This window comes from Cryptomeria japonica, chromosome 7, assembly GCF_030272615.1.
Source record: "Cryptomeria japonica chromosome 7, Sugi_1.0, whole genome shotgun sequence".
Taxonomy (NCBI): Eukaryota; Viridiplantae; Streptophyta; class Pinopsida; order Cupressales; family Cupressaceae; genus Cryptomeria; species Cryptomeria japonica.
In genome coordinates this window covers 232,829,848-232,850,000 of record NC_081411.1, presented here as the reverse complement: position 1 = coordinate 232,850,000, position 20,153 = coordinate 232,829,848, and the positions used below count along the sequence as shown (strand labels likewise).

General features: G+C 31.4%; 2 protein-coding genes across 2 annotated transcripts; both read right to left on the bottom strand.

Annotated features, from left to right (window-relative positions):
- Nucleotides 1–2,544: 2,544 nt before the first annotated feature.
- LOC131028417 (RING-H2 finger protein ATL11-like) lies at nt 2,545–3,246 on the bottom strand. The gene has a single exon (XM_057958680.1). The coding sequence runs from the start codon at nt 3,244–3,246 to the stop codon at nt 2,545–2,547; it is 702 nt and encodes a 233-aa protein (XP_057814663.1).
- Nucleotides 3,247–18,387: 15,141 nt separating this feature from the next.
- On the bottom strand, nt 18,388–19,464 carry LOC131028418 (F-box/kelch-repeat protein SKIP20-like). Its single transcript, XM_057958681.2, has one exon. The coding sequence runs from the start codon at nt 19,462–19,464 to the stop codon at nt 18,388–18,390; it is 1,077 nt and encodes a 358-aa protein (XP_057814664.2).
- Nucleotides 19,465–20,153: the final 689 nt, after the last annotated feature.

Here is a 20,153-nt window from a genome sequence, read left to right as displayed (position 1 = left end):
AATAGAAGTATTCTAGAGATAGTAGCTCTTAAAAATTGGAAAACGGGTTATTGAAAGATTAGTGGTTCTTGGGAGTTGATCACTCCATCCCTTCAAGACTCTATGTCACAAATGAACATTCTAATAGAAGAATATCTTAGGACCTAGGGGACAGTGGCACATATCGACACAATTAGGGTGAAAGGCGTGGTTGCAGTGGGTAAGCAACCTCACCATCTCCTTTTCCTCAAACTCACTCAAGCAAACTGCGCATCCGGACCAGTTGACTTGGGCTTCTAACCCTTTTACAACACTGAAGCTCACAACCGAGAAGCTGGTCTCAATAACCGTCTTGTCCAAAACCCGGGTGGGTTCTGTATTGAAGCCCTCCGGATCATTATTTCCCACAAAAAATGAATAAAACCCACGTCATGAAGAGGCTGCCGAGTAGAATTGCCGGAGTTACACACGTCTGAAAATTGGTGTTTCCGTTTGAATCGCCACCGGAGCTGCTGTTGCCTGAAAATCTCGTCATCGTCAATGTACTCCGGCAGTACATAAAACCCATTTCATTTGTAGATGACGACGCAACAAAATCTTTCAACTTACACACAATCATTCATAGGGAATCTCCATACTTATGAAAAACTGGATTTAGTCACGGGAAAATATATGAAACGATTTCCGTGGCCTTCCATTTCAACGTTTGCTATCGTTTTCTTTAGCCAGATCTTCCACTCAAGAACATGGCTTGATGAGATTAGGAGACAGAATCTTCGGGTATTGGGACAATTATAGCACTTGATTTGTACAAGAAATGGTCCATAAGGTAAAATTAAAATTGTACGACATTAATAATAGAAAACTAAAGCGATGTAATGTGCCAACTCAACGGGATTTAAATAAATTTGTCGATGATAGGGTTGACATGAACAGTCACGTGGGCCCTGATTTATATTGAACATAATCACAATGTTCTTCAATGCAGAAATTTATAAGAAAGATTTCAAAAGATATCATCTTTGTTCATTATTCTATTTCATGTATTCATCACTTGTTGAAGGTTCTCTAAATGGGATAGCAATCTAATAAGGATTAATATGGGGAAATTCTAGATGGATGATCTGACCAGAAAGCCCAATGTTTCACCTTTGTAAGTATTACCTCGATGCAATGACTGCTAAGTGTATCATTCATTCACATGAGAAATGGGTTCTTGTGAAACATACTCATGAAACATGGGTCAGTGAGTTTGACTCCAAAACTACACAATTGAATTCTCCTAGTAATATAATTTGACTAGCTGTGAAAAATAGTTTCTTACTTGTCAATTATTATATTCTTATATTGTAATTATTATTAAATTGTTATTATATTATGATATTGTAGCTAATTTTAAGTTATTATTATGATATTATTATATTACATTTTAATATATTATTATTATTATTATATTTTTATTTTCTTACTTTACAAAAGTAAAAAAGCTTTTAAGTTTAAACTATTATTATTATATTATTATATTTTCATATTTCTATTAAATTCATTACAAAACCTTTAAAATATTAAGATTAAATTAATATTATATTATTATATCATTATATTTTTATTTTGTATTCATTCTTATTATTATATTTAGGAAAAAAAATTATTTTATATAGAACACTTTAAATCTCATGTTGTCATGTGGGTTGGGGGCCTAGCTCAATTAACAAGAACTTCCAGTGGTAAAGCACGAAGGGTCTAGTCTCTCCCAGCTCACATGATCATGTGAAAAAGAGAAAACAGATGTTATGATTTTTCTCTTATTTAAGAGAAAATTGAAGTTGTCAGTAGATTGTAAAACACATTTTTAAAGATTCCAACAACCAAACACATGGTAGAAATAGAAACAAGTCATTAGTCTAACAACAACATTATGAATTTTAGATGGGTAAAAATGCATGCTTGTTTATTTTAATAAAGATTAAACTTCATAATAGACTTATTTATGGACATGTCTTAGATTCTTATTTTTTTAATATGTTACTGTTTGTACATACTAATAAATAATTGATATTTTTATCAGATATAGTTGAGATTTTCTAAGATATCCACAGTGGTCGCACCCCACAGAGAATGAAATTAAATGCTCAAGACTGTAACACGAACAAAGATTATTACAGAAATTCTCGAAAAATAAAAAACAGTTGAGATATTGAAATTGGAATTTATTTCCTTCAATTAAGCAAAGAGAATTTACCAATTCCTTGTCCCAGTGAACACAAAAAAGAAACAGTCAAACACAGTTTCTCTGAAATGATTTATCTCAAGCACACGCATGGAGTTATTTACATTTTTTATCATTTACAAGCTTCCACTGTTTATTGATATTTCAGAAGGGCCATTACAAAAAAAAAATTACTATAAAAGACCTCACAGTCTCATATCTTCAGTTACAGTACATAGCCTTGGAGACGCACATAGGAGAACTGATAATAGCAACTCGCGCTCTAAAACTCTTCTTCCTCCTCGTTATAATCCGAGTTATCAATTCACGGATCACCGTCTCATATTGTCAAAAAATTAAATGTCCGCACAAAAAGGAATATAACGCTCAGAAAATGTCCTTAAAAACGGTGCCCTATTCATACTCGTAATGCTTGCCCACCTCTCAGATCTCGCTTTACACACAACTTTACTACTGCAAACGCCATCGCTCATACAACCGCCAACAGGACCACTGTTCCGGCTGCCATCCTCCAAGTTATCTATGGCAACGGTTCCCTGCGTTAAGCTGTTTGGTCCAATGATATTTAACCCAGAGGGCGTGGGGTTCGAGGAGCTCTCCACGGGAAGAAGGGTGGAACGGCAAAGTGGGCAGGTGGAGTGCGAGCAGAGCCACATATCCACACAGTTGGGATGAAAGGCGTGATTGCAGTGAGTAAGCAACCTCACCATCTCCTTCTCCTCAAACTCACTCAGGCAAACTGCACACCCGGACCAATTCACTTGGGCTTCTAATCCTTTTACAACGCTGAAGCTCACAACCGGGAAGCTCTCGATAACGGTCTGGTCCAAACCCCGGGTGGGTTCTGTATTGAAACCCTCCGGATCGTTATTTCCCACACCCGCATCCCCGTTAGGGATGCGGCGTCGGCAAAAAATGGAGAAAACCCACGTCATGAAGAGGGCGCCGAGCAGAATCGCCGGAATCACCTTCGTATGTAAATTGGAGTTTGCGTTTGAATCGCCACTGGAGCTGCTGTTGCCTGAAAAACTCACCATTGTCTATGTACTTTGATTGGTGCCCCACATGAAACTCCAGTCATTTGTAGATGACAAAGCAATAAAAATTTTCAACTTCCACACACTCATTCGTCTCCTCTTCATAGAGAACCCCCACAAATCTGCACACTGGATTTACTCACGGGATATATATATGAAACGATTGCCGTTGCCTTCCATTTCAACGTTTGCTATCGTTTTCATTAGCCAGGTTTTCCGCTCAGAAACATGGACTGAAGAGTTTGGGAAACTAAATTTTTGGTTTCTGGTACAATTATAGCACTTGATTTGTACAATTAAAGGTCCACAGTGTATATTGGTATGGTTTAAATTGTACGACATTAATACTAGAAAATAAAGCGATGTAACGTGCCAACTTAAACGGATTTAAATAAATTGGTAGACGTTATCGTTAGCTGTGGCGATTAGTTTATTGAAATAATAGGGTTGACACTACCATTCATGTGGGCCCTAATATATTATATATTTTACATCTAGATTTTGCACACCTCTTAAATATTGGTGAGACGGCAGTCATTAAATGTTCTTAAATATTCAAGATTTTTCGAAAGTCTACGTCCAACAGCATCACCATAGATGCACGCCTGTTTATTTGGGTTAGGTTAACCTCTATAGTGGATATCTGAGATATTTGTTTTTATATATTTTTGTCTATTTTATATGTTTGGGTATAATAGTATACAATTAGCATTTCTATTATGTATAGTTGACAGATTAAAATATAGAGTGAGATAGAGATAGAACTACTATATTGAAGAAACCTGTTTTCACAGTTTGAGAATAAATAATAAAGATAATGATGATTGGTGGTTAATATATCAATTGTCGGTTTTATATGTTTGGGTATATTAGTATACAATTAGCATTTTTGTTATTATAGTTGACAAATATTAAAATATGGAGTTGGGAGGATAATTTTTATTTATATTACATTAATATTTATTCAATAAAATGATTTTCAATCTTAAGCATAATCTAATATTTGTATTATAAAATGTTAATTTTATATTATTATTGTTAAAATTATTGGATTATTAATTTTTATTATTCTAATTACTCATATATTATATCGTTGACTTATTATTATATATATTGTTTAGAGATTATATTACTATTTTATAATTGTTATGACTATATTAATAATTTTTTATACTATATTAGGTTATTATTCTATTACTGTTTTAAAATCTTGTTATGTATCTAAATTTAATAGTATTAGGCAAAATTTATTTGTCATGGTAGTTACCTTGTAACATATATCAAATAAAATAAATAGATTTATAATGAAATTTAAAAAAATAAAATTTATTATCAAATTTTCTATATTATCAAATTTTATGAGGATAACTTAAAATAAAGCTTTAAAAGATTTAAAGATGTACATACAAATTCTAAATAATTTGAAAAGAAAATTAAAACATACAAAATAAATTTTTTTAATGTACCTAAAAGTTTGCCCAAAAAAAATCATGTAGAAAGCGGATCCGAAAATCTAGTAATAAGATGCAAATTGTTTGAGCCAATTAGATTGAAGAAAAAAAACTTCTATAATTTGAAACTTAAAAATCATGCATCTCAACTATTTAAAAATTGAAAAAAAAAAATGAAAGAAAAAATTCATAGATATAATTGGTGGAAAAGAAATTGAATAATAACAAGTTAATGAAAATTGGGTGCAACCAATTGCAATAGTACTAGCCTAACGACAAGTACTAATAATAAAGATAATGATGAATCATGGTGAATATATCAAATATAATGTCAATAGATATTATTGAATAGATATTATTGCTTATTATTTGATAAGTGGTGGTGAATATATCAAATATCAAATCAATAGAGAATATTACTTATTATCTAAAATACAACTCGAGTTGGTCTAGTGGTGGAGAATTTGTTCTTTTGAAAGGGGTGTCACAATTTCAAATCTCATAGGGGCTAAGGTATGTGCATCTTGTTTGGCATTGTGGACTCTAAAATGTCTTTTTGACATTGTAGACTCTATAAGAATCTTTATTTCTCTTACCTTCTACCCTTTTATCATATAATGAGTTTGGCTTTTCTAATCTTTATTGTAAATTTTAAGTTGATATATTTGCCATATTTTTTGTTTTATATTAATGAACAATTGCATGACAACTTGCTTACAAATAAAAAATTTGGCATTGCAGACTATAAAAGAATCTTTCTTTCTTTTACCTTCTACCATCTTATCATACAATGACTTTTTCTTTTCTAATCTTTATTGTAAATTCTAAGTTGATATTTTTGCCTCATTTTTTTTCTTTTCTAATCCTTAACTTCAATTAATAACATACTATAGTAAAAATGGAATCCCTCAATTATAACATCCCTAATTTTGATCAATAAAAAAAAAATCTACATAATGTAGATAAAATTACATGTGGCAAATAAGTCGAGTAATGTTCCTTTGAGCTTCATAATGTTTCGCATGTCTTTTTCCAACATTAAATAGAGGTTTTGCAAGCTTAGGCCTCTTTGTAAGATAGGAAGTGAACTTCAAGAGCTACTTGGAAGTGGTCCTTGTCACCTTAGTGTAGATTTCATCATGTAATATATTCTTTTCTTAGGAGGGTCTTTGCTCAACAATATTTTGCATAGCTAATGATAAAAAACTTGATAAAAATAGTTTTCTCTAAGAATTCTAGAAAATATCTTAGATAACATAGGTCAAAAATTATATAAAGTTTACCCAAATCATTAAGTCCTATCATAAACAAAAAGAAATATCAAATTTATACACAAAGTTGAGAACCTTGAGATGAAATATAAATGGAGGCCTATATTACCTAATTGAATTCATTGTACAAGGTAATTCCAATGCCTTGGTGATGCAAATCAAGCATCTTCTTCTAATTGTGGTATGTCTTGCACAATTAGTTTATCAAAAGTAAATATATTTTAGACAATGCCATTATTATTTGGGAAGGTATGGAATGACCATACAAATCAAACCAATAGGACCTCTTTATCAAAATTAGCTTTGAGAAGGCATATGACAAAATTGAACATTATTTCATTCTTGCTATGCTCAAACATCTTGGCTTTGGTCCAAACTTCATCCAATATGACCAAATGTTTTATTATCAATGTCCAATATAAGTAATTTAGATTGTTTAGATCTATAAGTGAGGGTTAATCTCTTGCATCCTAATGCTATGTGGTTGTTGTTGAGGGTTTTGTTTATATTCTTTTTAATGCCACATCATAGAAATGGGATAAATGTTTATCTCTCCTTGACAAAACCTCTCGGGAACTAGGTAGTAGGAACATCATAAACAATTCCTTCCTCACATTTTTTGAAGAGGAATATATATAATATTAATATAAAATTAAAATGCCTTGGCAGTTTTTGCTTGGACTGAGGCTCTAACACTTGATGGAATAAAACATATATTATAGATATGTATTTCCCAACCATCAAATTGGTTTGATTCATTGTTTTTCTTTTCTAATCTTTATTGTAAATTCTAAGTTGATATATTTGCCTCGTTTTGTTTCATATTAATGAACAATTGCATGACCACTTGTTTACAAATAAAAATTCATTATGTTACTAGTTTTGACTTCATTTTTTATTGAAGAGAATCATAGGAACAATTTGAGTTTACATTTTAATGAGTTTGGAAGGAAATAAAATTTGAAGATAATTAATTCAAGTACATTATTTTTATCCTATATTATCTATTTTTTTTTACATAAACAGTAGTATATGATCACCTGATGAATATTAAATATGGTAATAATCATCAAATAAACTAAGAAACCTTTACTTTAATGTTTTAAATAATTGTAGATCTTGAACTTGCTATAAAAAGACAATATTTAGTTACACAATATAAATAGTCCTCAATCGGGTGACCCTTCATTTGTACAATATAGCAGTCACAAGCTTAGAAATAGAATAAATTATAACATATTATTTATGGATTTTGAAGAAGAGTTGTATGGGTGAACAACACATAATGTGTTATTTAACTTTTTAAATTTTTCAATAATGAAGCGATGAATTAATAATTATAATAATATTGAAACATAATAAATTTTTATGCATAGAATTCAAGAATTATATTGGAAACTTCATTAAAAAGTAATTAGTTTTGATTCAATAAAACACCTTGTTTTCCTGCTAGCTTTTGTCTAAGTTGAACAATAAACTAATAAAATATTTAGCAAGATAACAAATACTAGGCATTTGTCAACTAATCACCATGTTTTTCTCAATGATCCTTCTGTTACGACTCATGAATCATAAATGGATATTCATGAAAGTATTTTTTCAAGCCTATTTTTTTATATAAAATGAATTAAACTCAAAATATGAACTAAGAGAAACAAATTATCTTTTCCCTAGTTTATAAATACTAAAAAATATGTTTTTAAGCCATTATTAAGAATATTCATCAAAGAATAGTTGAATAACACTTTTATTTTGTAAAACTAATTAACTTAGAGGAGTGTAGATAGCCCAAAAACTAGTGAAAGCTTCAATTCATAGAAAAATATTCACTAAAATGATTCCTATCATGGACTAGGGTGGTGTGTGTACAGAGCTTGGGAAGTGAGTATTGGAGAGAAACAGGATTTCTCATGTTCCTTCTGTCCTTTCCTTCCTAGTAACTAGGTTTTTGTCTCTTGTGCACTCCTTTTTCAGCAAAAAAGTGTGGGGTTTGGTGGCTATGTATTTTCTTGTAGAAGGTAGCACTTCTTTTGGAATTAGTTTTTTCATTAGAGGTTGTGGGTTGGTGTTGGATGTGTGTTGAGAGCTAGTTACCCTATAGGGATTTAACCACAAAAGCCTCACATTGGTTATGCCTACTCCTATGGTGATCTATGATTTCTCTTCGTGGTTGTTGTAGTCTTAAGGGATATGTGTCTAGGCATTTGCACTTCCCCCTATGGTTGGTTAGAGTTATTTTCAGATCTCAATTTTTGGTGGAAGCCTCTTCCCCTGTGCTCTCTATTATAGGGATTTTTTCTCTTTATTGTGATGCTAACATAGGACCTATTGAAGTAGTCCAAGATATTTTATCTATAAAATTTTTTACCAACATAAGGTTTAGGGTTACCTTTCAAAATACTTTGGTCTATTTTGTGCTAAACTATTCCCTAGCAATGTTTTTTAATGTGTGTTTGGAATGTCTAGGCATTTCTCCTCTCACAAGTTTTTGGGTGTCCCCATTTTTTTGTGGTTTCTATTGGAGAAAATGGAGATCCTTCAGGTATAAGGTTGCAAAAAGAATTTCAAAATTCATTTTTTTTTTACTACTCCCTTGGTTATTATGGGTCCATCTCAAGGGGTTTAATTAGGAAGATGGTTTGGGGTGCTTTAATAAACCCCTCTATTCTGATTAGGTGATATTGGTTTATTTGGAACCCTTTCCCTACTAGTTTGTTGCTCAAGTCAAAAATTTGTTTTAAAGAAGGGCTTGTCCTTTTTGGTTTTTGTGATCCTAGTGATCTCTCTTCTTATGAATTCCTCCCTTTTGTGTGTCTAAGTGGTGGTTATGTAATGGTTCTAGCCTATCCTGATTTAATCTATTCAGAACGTGGACTATATTAAAATAAATATAAAATAGCTCAAATAAAATCTACCAAAGAGATAAGAAGCAACTAAAATTACTCTACATAGGGCTCAAGATATTTTTCAACATCATTTCATGCCTCTATGAGTAAATTTTTAAGTTAATATTTTTGTTCTAGGCATGGAAAAAGGCATAGAATATTCAATCCCTTAATGTATCCAAAACAAAGATAAACCATCATGATAATGAAGGATTACAGAGACAAAAATCTGAAATATATTAAAGTCCAACCAACTATAATGAATTTATGAAAATATGGAGAGGGACTCAAGGAATGTAATCATGTAAAAGAGGTAGCCACCGACACACATGCATAACTATATGAGCCACTACATCAATCAGTTAGTGAAAGTTTATAAAGGACACTTGCTAGTATTTGGTATAGTGCATGAGAAAGTGATTAAAATGTTTGAACTTTAAATAGATTTATTTCATTCATGTAGCATTTATTTTGTATCTAATGATACAACACACTACATAAAGATTAATTTATGAATGTTTAAAATGTGTCAATCTACTTTTGGCTCATATTATAAATAGAGAAACATGTGCCAAATATTCATTAATGAATTCAATATGAGGAGAGTCAACGCAAGCATACCACCTTACCATATAAACACCATATTAAATAATTTTAATCATTACAAAGATAGAATTACTAGTCACTAAGGATAGGATTAGATTGTCCACAGCCAAAGGTGCCACATAATAGGACATTACTCAATGAAGAGTCATTTAGACACTATTTGGATCCTCCATAATGCAAGGTAGTTTCAATAAAGAGATTAAAGGATTGATATTTAATAAAGATCCAATGGAAGAAATATGTGTTATGCCCTTCATACATGCCCTATATTTCCCTAGCAAAATTAAAAACAAATTTCCTTGGTTTCTTTCTTCCTTTTTAGATCTATGTTTTGATATTTTCCTTTTTCTTGTATTTTATTTTAAGAATTTTTTCTTTTTTCAAAATTTTAGAGTTTTTCATCTTGGCATATTAGTAAAGGAATTTCTAAAAATCCTTGATATTTTATAGAAACTTATATTGTCAAATTTTTCATGCAACGCCCTTGTTAGAATTTCAATTTTTTCCATCCTTACATAACCATAAACAGAACTCTAAAAAATTAATACTTGATTGGTATACAACCTCATCGTAACCTAACCTTGAATATTTAGTAAAAAATTGTATATATTGAAACAACCAAAAAAGGAAAAGCTTTAGTTATACAATATAAATAGTCCTCAATTGGGTGACCCTTGTTTCTATAATATAGAAGTTATAAGCTTGGAAAGAGAATAAATTATATCCTATATTACTTATGAATCTTAAAGAAGAGTTCTATGGGGGGAACAATACATAGTGTGTTATTCAACTTGTAAAATTTTCAACAATAATATGATGAATTAATAATAATAAAAATATTAAAAAATAATCAACTATCATCCTTAAAAATTTTAAATTATATAGAAATTTCATTAAAAAATAGCTTGTGTTGATTCAATAAAACATATTATTTTTCAACAAGTGTTATCACAAATTGAATAATAAAATAATTGAATATTAAATACAATAAATAATTACTATGTACTTGTTAGCTTTGGTTTTTAATAAATAATCAAGTAACCACCATTTTTTCTTAATGCTTCTTCTCTTACAACTCATGAATCCTAAATGAATGATCATTAGAGTGTGGTTTTCAACCTAATTTTTGGATATAAGATGAACTAAGCATAAAATATAAACTAAGAAGAACAAATTATTGTTTTCATTGTTTATAAATGTTCAACAATAAATTTTCAAGTCCAAGGGGTTGAGCTTGACTGGTTAAAACACTGGGTTCTCACTATGGAGACCCAGGTTCAATTCCCAATAGGGAAATCTGAAGTGGAATTCTAAGTTGTGACTCTTGGCCTTCCATAGGATGGGGCTTGGGGTCAATCTAATAAAACATAATAATAATAATAATTCAAAGATATGTAATGGGGATGAGGTCCCCTATTGTGTCACCACTGGTTCATAGCTCCAGTTAAAAGCTATTTAGGCTTCGGCCAATTACCGATTAAAAAAAAAAACAATAAATTTCAAAGTTTTTTTTTAGAATATTCATCAAAGAATGGTTGAATAACACTTCCATTTTTCAATCTAATTAGCTTAGAGGAGTGTAGATAGCCCAAACAATAGTAAAAACTTCAATCATAATTATTTTTTTTTACTAAAACCATTTCTAACATGGACTATATTATGTTAAATATGTAATGGGAAAAAGTAAAATACATTAAAGAGATAAAGAAACACTACAATAACTCTACATAGGATTCAATATATTTTGCAACATCATTTCATACCTCTACGAGTCATGATTAAGTGAATACATGACTTCTAGAGATGGAAAAAGACAAAAAAATATTCAATTCCTTAATGTAGTCAAAACAAAGACAAAACATCATTAATAATGAAGGATTAGAGAGGAAAATTGAATGCATAAAATCTAAACCAACTGCAGGTGGCTAGACCCTAGGGTTTATCTGACTATTTAGCTAGATTTAAAGCCCCACCTATAGGATTTACAAATTCAATCAAATGCCCTCCCCCATTATTCTAGTTGGTTGAAGTTAAACTTCAATATCTTATCCAAAGGGAGCCTAGGCTGGGTGGGTGGGGGTGGTGTAGTCTGAGACCATAGGGGTAATTTTGTGCTAGCTTATGTGGTCAATTTAGGCTTGTAGATGTTCAGTTTTGTGGAAGTGGCAGCCGTCTACTATGGTATTATAATTATTAAAGAAAGGAAGTACAATAATATAATTATATAAGGTTACTTGAACAATATAATTCTCTTCCTAAAGAATGAAATAATGTTGAATTGGAAGTATGATCATATCATTCGAGGAATTGGCTAGGTCAACTTGTGTCACACAAGAAGGGAAGGCAACAAAGTTGCAGATAGGGTGGCATCTATATATCCATTTTCCAAGGATTTAAAAATATGGGAAATATCAATGATTTACTAGATTTGGTTCATGTGGAAATCTTTGAGGTCAAAAAGGTTAATGATGGAGCATAATTCAAAAATCAACTTTATCACCCTTTTAGTTGCCTTTTTGGCTAGTCATTTTCTACTAAGGTGTCAGATGTACTTCTTAAAAAGCAATGCCACTGTCCTTCTTCCTTGAAAGTGTTGTTATTTTCAAACTATGGGTTTTCACACTTCTTACTTGTTGTTTTCTTCAAAGCTCTTTTTTCTTGAAATGGGGGTATAATTTAATTCAAACAGAACTAGATACTTGTGAATAGTTCAAAAGAAAGTTGAAGCTTTGGTAGAAGATAGTTAATGGTATCTAGGTTTGCGACGTAGAGCTGTCCAAGAACTTTTCTCATTCTTGGAAAAAAGGAGAAGTGAAGATTGGTAAGGTTGTCTTCAAAGTCACTCCGAACTTTATTGCCACCACTACTGGGTTTCCACAAGATGATATAACATTGCCGAAGAATCCCAAGGGATCTTATAAGGAGGAATTAAAACATTTCTTCAAGGTGTCTGAAGGAGTGTCAAGATTTTAAAGTGGATACAATAGAGAGGATCTCCACAAACAGTAGAAAGATGCGGCCTCGTTGTTAGTGAAATATTTCACTTTGGGTAGGTGCTTCAAAATATTCCGCACCCAAATTTTCCCTATGATAAACTAACTTAGGTATGGTATCTAGATGAAATTTTCTTACTGGGTTTTCTCTTCTTTATCTCAAAAGGAAAAAATATCTCTACCCCTTCATTCATTAGGGTTTGATTCTTAGGCTTTATAATTTTAAACTTCCTTTAACCCCTCTCGATGGGTCCCTACCAATTCTTCATAACCCTTTTCCATACCCAAATTTTGTGGTTGAGATTTGTAGGGGCCCCATGACTAAGAATACCTCTATTGGTTCATCTTTTAAACCAAAGCATTTCCCCACCTATTTTAATCCCTTAAGAGAAGTAAAGCAGAAGCGCTCTACTCCACCCCCTAAGAAGGTGGAGGGCTGAAAGTCTTCCTAGGATTTGGAATCTAAATGGTCCCTAGAGTCTTCTAAGGAGGTTGCCCATGAAAATAGCCCTATTTATAATAACCTAGAGGTTCTTGACCATGAAAAGAGCCCTATTTATAATAACCTAGAGGTTCTTGACCATGAAAAGAGCCCTATTTATAATAACCTAGAGGTTCTTGACCATGAAAAGAGGCCTTTTAATTTAGAGACCATTATCTTAAAGCTCGAAGAGAATATGGAATGATAGGAATTGATTATCAAATGCCTTCTTTCATAGTTTGATGTGGCCATCAGGAAAATGGATAGACTTCACGCCATGATGGAGGCATGGGCTAGAGAAGATAAATGGGTCATTTACTTGCAAGATGAATGTGTTTGGAAAGTGGCGAGTAATATGATCGAGAAACTAGAGAATTAGGAGAAAGTGGAAGAGAAGATAAACGAGCACTCAAAAAAGATCTTGCAGAAGAATGAGGATAGGATGGTTTTGGACTTAAAGGAAAAACAAGAGATCTTGAAAGGAAAATTTGAGGAAATGTACAATCAAATCCAAGAGACGGTCCTCAAAAATTTGTCCTCCCTAAAGGCTATATCAGAGGAGATCAACCATAGGAAAGCCAAATAGAAAAGACATGCACTTTCCCCTTCTACTTCTATGGAGCCCCCTATGTTTGTGGTTAAAGATACTCTTGATTCAAGTAACCCAATCTATGCTAATATTCCAACAAAAGAATTTGTTTTTGAAAAAGTCTTTAGTTTATGAAAGGATTTGGCAAGAAAGTAATGCCACTGACTAGTAGTCCATCTCTTTGTGTCTATTGTGATTCACTAGTTGTGGTGTAGTTCTTTGTAGTTCTATTGTTGGTAATATCTTTGGTCTTTTTTGTGTTTTGTGATCTTTTGATGTTTTCTATTTTTGCACTCTTATTACTAAGTGTGCACTTCTCATGCACCCTAGGTTGCACTTTTTGGTGGATAAGTAAAGGTACGGGCCTATCCCACTTTTAATTAATTAGAACTATATGAATCCATTGAAATTAAGAGAGAGACTCGAGGAATTTAATCATGTAGAAAAGGTAGCCCCCAACACACACATATAACTAGATGAGCCACTACAACAATCAACTAGAGAAAAATACCATGACATTTGTTAGTATTTTGTATAGCATATAGAAACTAACTAAAAAGAATTATTTTTAAATAGATCTCTAACATCTATGTAGAATCCCTTATTTATCTAATGGTATAGCAAACAACATATTATATTCTAACTTTGACTTATATTATGAATAGAAGAACATGTATTGAATAGTCATTATAGAATTCCCTTCGAGGGGAGTCAACATAAGCATGTACCACCTTCCCATATAAACACAATGTTAAATAATTTTATTCTTTACATAGATAGATGTGCTAGCCACTAAGGATAGGATTAGATTGTCTACCACCAAAGGTGCCACATGGTAGGCCATAACTCAAAAAAGAGTCATTACACACTATTTGGAGCAACCACAATGCAAGGTAGTTTCTGCAAAGGGATTAAAGGATGTAAATGATCTAATGGAAGAAATGTGTGTTATGCCCTGCATACATGTCCTAGTTTTTCTTAGTAAAATGTGTACTAAATTTCTTTGGTTTCTTTCTTTGTCTATTTTAGAGATTTTTTTCTTTTCCTTTTTAATGCGCTTTATTTTAATTATTTTCCCTTTTGTCAAACTTTTACGGTTTTTCATCTTGGCATAATAGTAAAGGAATGTTTAAAACCTAGATATTTCTAGTAGACTAAAATTGTCAAAGATTTCATACAACACCCTTGTTAGACTTCCAAATTTTGTCGTCTTCACATGACCATAAACAAATCTCTAAAATAATAATCTACTAGCATTCATCATATCATTATTCAATATTTCCTTCATTGTTAACTAGCTAGATAATTATTTCCTTACTAGCTCATCAATGGCATTTTATTCTTTAATTTTTGTTTTTATTTTCCTATAATGCAGTGTGCATTTTGTGAGTGTATATTGGAGAAATTATTTTTTGGGCTTACTTTTATTGATTCTTGTTATTTTTTATTTTATAATTAGTTTACTTTTATATCTAATTTTTTTAATTTTTGGCATGTTCTAACACCTCTCATGTTTGCATTCTTATATTTATTATTTTGAGATTCAATTTGTATATCGATACTTGTACATGATTATTGTAGATTGTGTATACCACTATTATTTTATATTTTCAAGTGTATGGTGCACTCTACGAGACATTTAAATTATTATTATAGTGTGTTTATTATGTTGTCATTACTTTGGTGATTATGCACATATATGACCTTTCAACTATTTCATGTTTATGATGTTTGATCTCATTTGAGGATTTTGTATGCACTTTAGCTATTATATATGTGCAGAAATGCCCTTGACATGTGTTGAGTGATTACTGGTATATGGACTTCACCTTGCTACACAGGTTTGAGCATACTAGATGGTGGTTGTGAGGAGATATCACACTAGCCAATTCCCACCATACCTTGTTTGTCGTACTTAGTCGAGTATGTGTTTCCATGTCCACTTAAGAGTGTTCGAATTTTTATGCCAATTTGATTTTTTTTATAGACTTTAATGTGGAAATGAATTTTGTAGAACTTTTAAATGGTAATTTAATTTCTGAAAATCAATATGTACCATATGTATATTCAATTTTAAAAGCATTGCATAATTAGAGTTAAATTTATGTATTTGGAAATTAAAAAATTATTTTATTTCAGAAAGGAAAATGAGAATTGAGTTTCAAAAGGAAAAAATGGCTCATTTCATACTTAGGACCAGTTTTGTAGGGTCGGAATACATAAAACCCCGTTACACATGAAAATTGTATTTTGAATTGGGAAGCCATTTATGAAAGGAATTGAATGAAATTTACTACTAATAGAATAGGAATTGGGAGCAGTCTACATGGATTTATGTTTTTTCTTTAATGTGTTGTGAGAATTCAAAGTTTCAAATTTGAATAATATTTGAAATACGATCCTTATTTCTCCCTCTTTTCTCTTCTTTTTTGTTTCTAAATATTTGTAAGTGAACTTTATTTCTCCCTCTTTTCTCTTCTTTTTTGTTTCTAAATATTTGTAAGTGATTTGATTTATGAAAAGAAACATCTTTTTAATTTAAAGCCTTTCATTTACTCAATTTAAGCCATTATAGTGCATAGGGTTGGAGACGCACATAGGAATACTGATAATAGCGTTTGCGTTTGAATCGCCACTAGAGCTGCTGTTGCCTGAAAATCTCACATTTTTCAATGTAATCCGAATGCTGCCGGACATTAAACTCCTTTCATTTGAAGATGACCACGCAACAAAATCTTGCAACTTCTACACAATCAGTTGTCACTTCTTCACGCAGAATCCCCACAAATCTCTTAAAAAACTAGATTTATTCACGGGAAAAATATATGAAACGATTGCCGTGGCCTTCCATTTCAACGTTTTGCCATCGTTTTCTTTAGCCAGATCTTCCACTCAAAAACATGGCCTCAAGAGATTTGGAGACAAAATCTTTTGTTTCTGGGACAAGAAAACATCCGCAGGGTATAGTTTAAACTGTACGACATTAATACTAGAAACATAAAGCGACGTAACGTGCCAACTTAAACGGATTTAAATAAATCGTTGGAATGACATTATTGAAATAATAGCATTGACATGAACATTCACGTGGGCCCTATTATATCGATATTACTATACCATTAGCATTTTTATCATGTATAGTTGACCAATTTCAAACTATGGAGTCAGATAGAGATGGAAGTACGCTATTGGACAAATCTGTTTGAAAACTTTGAGAATAAATTATAAAAAATGATGAATTTATCAAATATAATCAATGGATACTCTTGCTCTTTATTCAATATATCTTCTACCATTTCCACGTAATGAGTTTGACTTTATTTTGTGTCTTTTATTGTGAATTCTAGGTTGATACATTTGTCACATTTTGAATTCTAAGAGGTTTTCAAGTTAATTATAGGGATTTATGAGGAGAATTATAAGTGTTTTTGAACGATTGTTTGAAAAATATCATGGTAGAAGTTGAGGTAACATTTTAAGGGGTTTGGAAGGGAATAAAAAACATTATAATTAGTTCAAATATTATTTTTTTGGTATATTTTATATAAGAGTTTAGTAGAGTTAATTATCATGGTATTACAAATAAAAAACCATCAAGTCAATTTTAAATCCAATAATCAAAATTGAGTTACTAGCAGAAATTTAATACCTAATAGTTAATAATCAAGAGACCAAGATAAAAAAAAGAAATCTCACATCTCTTTCACCTCTTATGCATCATAGATTCTATTATAACTACCATACCGACAAGAATCTCAAATTTAGGCACCTCATGAGGGTTTTCTACAACTGATCATAGTATCAAAATTGGGATGATTCTCTATAGCTCTAAATCTTGATATTTTTATGTAAACTTCCTATTTAATGTATTCTTACATCAAACTACTCACATGGGTGTTTTATTTTATCCACTTCATCATGTTTAGAGTTTGTACATTATTTATTGTATATATAATTAGATATAATAATTATATTTTAAGTTTTAAAGATTCAATTCACAATCAATGAGAACAAAATGATCAACAAGTGATGAATGACTCCATCCCAAACCTTCTATTTATAGGCAAGAAAGTAATAAGAAAAATAAATACATTTGAAGCTTCCTAGCTCTCATTGACACCATTATATAATGCGGCAAGCAAAAGAATCAATGACCTTTGTGCACAAAGAATTTATTATAAAACATCTAAACCTTTATATACCTCAAAACATGTTGGTTTACAAAATATGCCCTAATAATTAATTTTTTTTACAATATTATTTTTGGATAGTAGCTATTAGGTAACCCCCCTATAACCTATAATGCACAAGGTAAACATTTTAACATGATAGACATTCTTTCAATACTACATGGGCCATGGGGGCTTCACTAAGTGAACCTGGGTTATAGCACGTGTGTTCATGGCATACTAAAAAATATTGCCCTAAACTCCTTTTTTGTCACCCCCTCTTAAAAGCCCCCCTATTTTCTCTAGATATTGTATTTTTTCATAGCCCAAATTGGATCTAACTCATAATTCATTTATTTTCAAATTAAATCTCTCTTTTTTATTTAATTAAAAAAAGTTTTCCCAACATCAAAATCAAGAGAGTTTCATTTCATCATGAGCAACTTCAAATAATTACATTTTATGAACTATTTATTTGTGACAATTGGTATGAGACAAGAAGATTCTATTTTTTAATTTACCTTTTAAATGTCAAAAGTGTAAAGCGTATGGATAATAAGAGAATAGATAAAATCCCTACATTGGTATTTTCTGAAATGATATAAAAGTCAATTGGTATGGATAATTCTTTAATAATGATATAAAATCACGTCATAGAAATCCTTGAGCTTATACCCTTTGAGCAAACCAGTTGTATTAAATTTGCACAGCAGCTAATTCATGGATATAACAACCAGTTGGAAACCCTCTGGGCATCTGAACGCAAGTCCATCTCTTTTTCTCAACATGAAAAAAATAATAATCAGCAATATACTCGTCGATGTCCATGGCACATACAAAAATGTAATCACGCCATCTAACAGCACAGAGATGAACAGAAAACATCTGAACAAATCTTCCTATTATAGTTGATGTATTGTTTGCAATATCAAATTCCTCCACGCTTACCCATCCCTTTTTCCAGGCAATGCGATAAAACCTCCCAGAAACAGCTATAAAGTGATTATCAAATTCCTTAACATATGGACAACGACCCTGGATATTTATAGTTCTCCATAAGTGTGTACGAGGATCATAAATTTGTGCACTCAGCCCATGATCAGGCACTACGTAAAACTTGCCATCAACAAAAGCACCATAACAACGTACTTGAGGTCGATCAGCATTCATGCGAGGAAGAATATACCACTTGTTTTGATCTAAATTAAGAACATAAGATTCCACCAGATGGGGACTGAGGCCCTTCTCATAAGCTCTATTAAGGCCGCCGCCAATATACACAAGACCTTCTGGAGATGGTGACGCTGCACATGCAAAAGAGCAGCGTCGACTAGGTACGTCGGGGCCCAGCCGCCATCTGCGAGATGAGAAGTCAAATATCAAAACAATTTCTGTGTTGTCAGATTTATTGTAAAGCCCCATTATAACCAGTAGACGTTTTGAACTAACGTATACACAGCGATGATAGTGTGTGTATTGTAGTTTAAATTCTTTAGGGATTCTTGGCAATTTTTCCCACCAGTGCTCAAGTGGGTAGTAAACAATTGCTTCAATAATATGCTCCAAATCATCTCCTGGGCGTTTGTGAAGGAAAGCTATTCCCTCCTCGCACTCGTTATGGCGCTGTCGCTCTTTACAGAAGTGGGCGCTGCTCAGCACAGCATTCCAGCTCTTGCAGACGGCCCTAAGATGGTTGTGGAACTTGTATGGAACCCTTACCAGGCATTGAAGCCCTAAATCTTCTACAAGACCTGGAAACATTTCCAATGCCATATAATTTAACATGGGCAATAATAAAGAGCACTCCATCTGTATATATAAAATGGAAAGGCAACGTCTCTCTAGAAGAATGCAAATTTTACTAAAATAATAAGTAATTTAAATCATTTGAAAGTGTTGAAAAGTTTTAGTTAATTAATGTTTAGATGCATTTTATAATGATAATAAGTAGAGTGTAATGGAATTTTAACAGTTTAGGACAGCATATTTGTAAAGGAATGTATTGTTTATTAAAATAATAACCAATTTAAATCACTTCACAATATCTTTTATTTATTTTTAACTTAATTGTTATTTTAATAATTATTATTTACTACCAATTTAAATATGATGTTTAGATTTGATGCTGATCTTGTTTATTAAAAAAAATTGGCTATGGTTTTTCACATAAAGCTGCCTTCAAATATTAGAAGATATTTTATTTCAAAAAAATTATATACAAATTAAATATATATTTGATTTTTTTATATAGATTTCGATAGTTTGATTAAAATTTCTTTTCAATATGATATTTATCTTTCTAAAAATTTAAACTTATTTTATAATAAAAATGTTAAAATATGATTATACAATCATCTTTAAACTCTAACATTAAAAATGTAAAATAAAATAGTTCAAATGAAAATGGCTTTTCATACCTTTCTCAAATTTGTTCTTAAAATTTCATTTAAAGAAAAAAATTT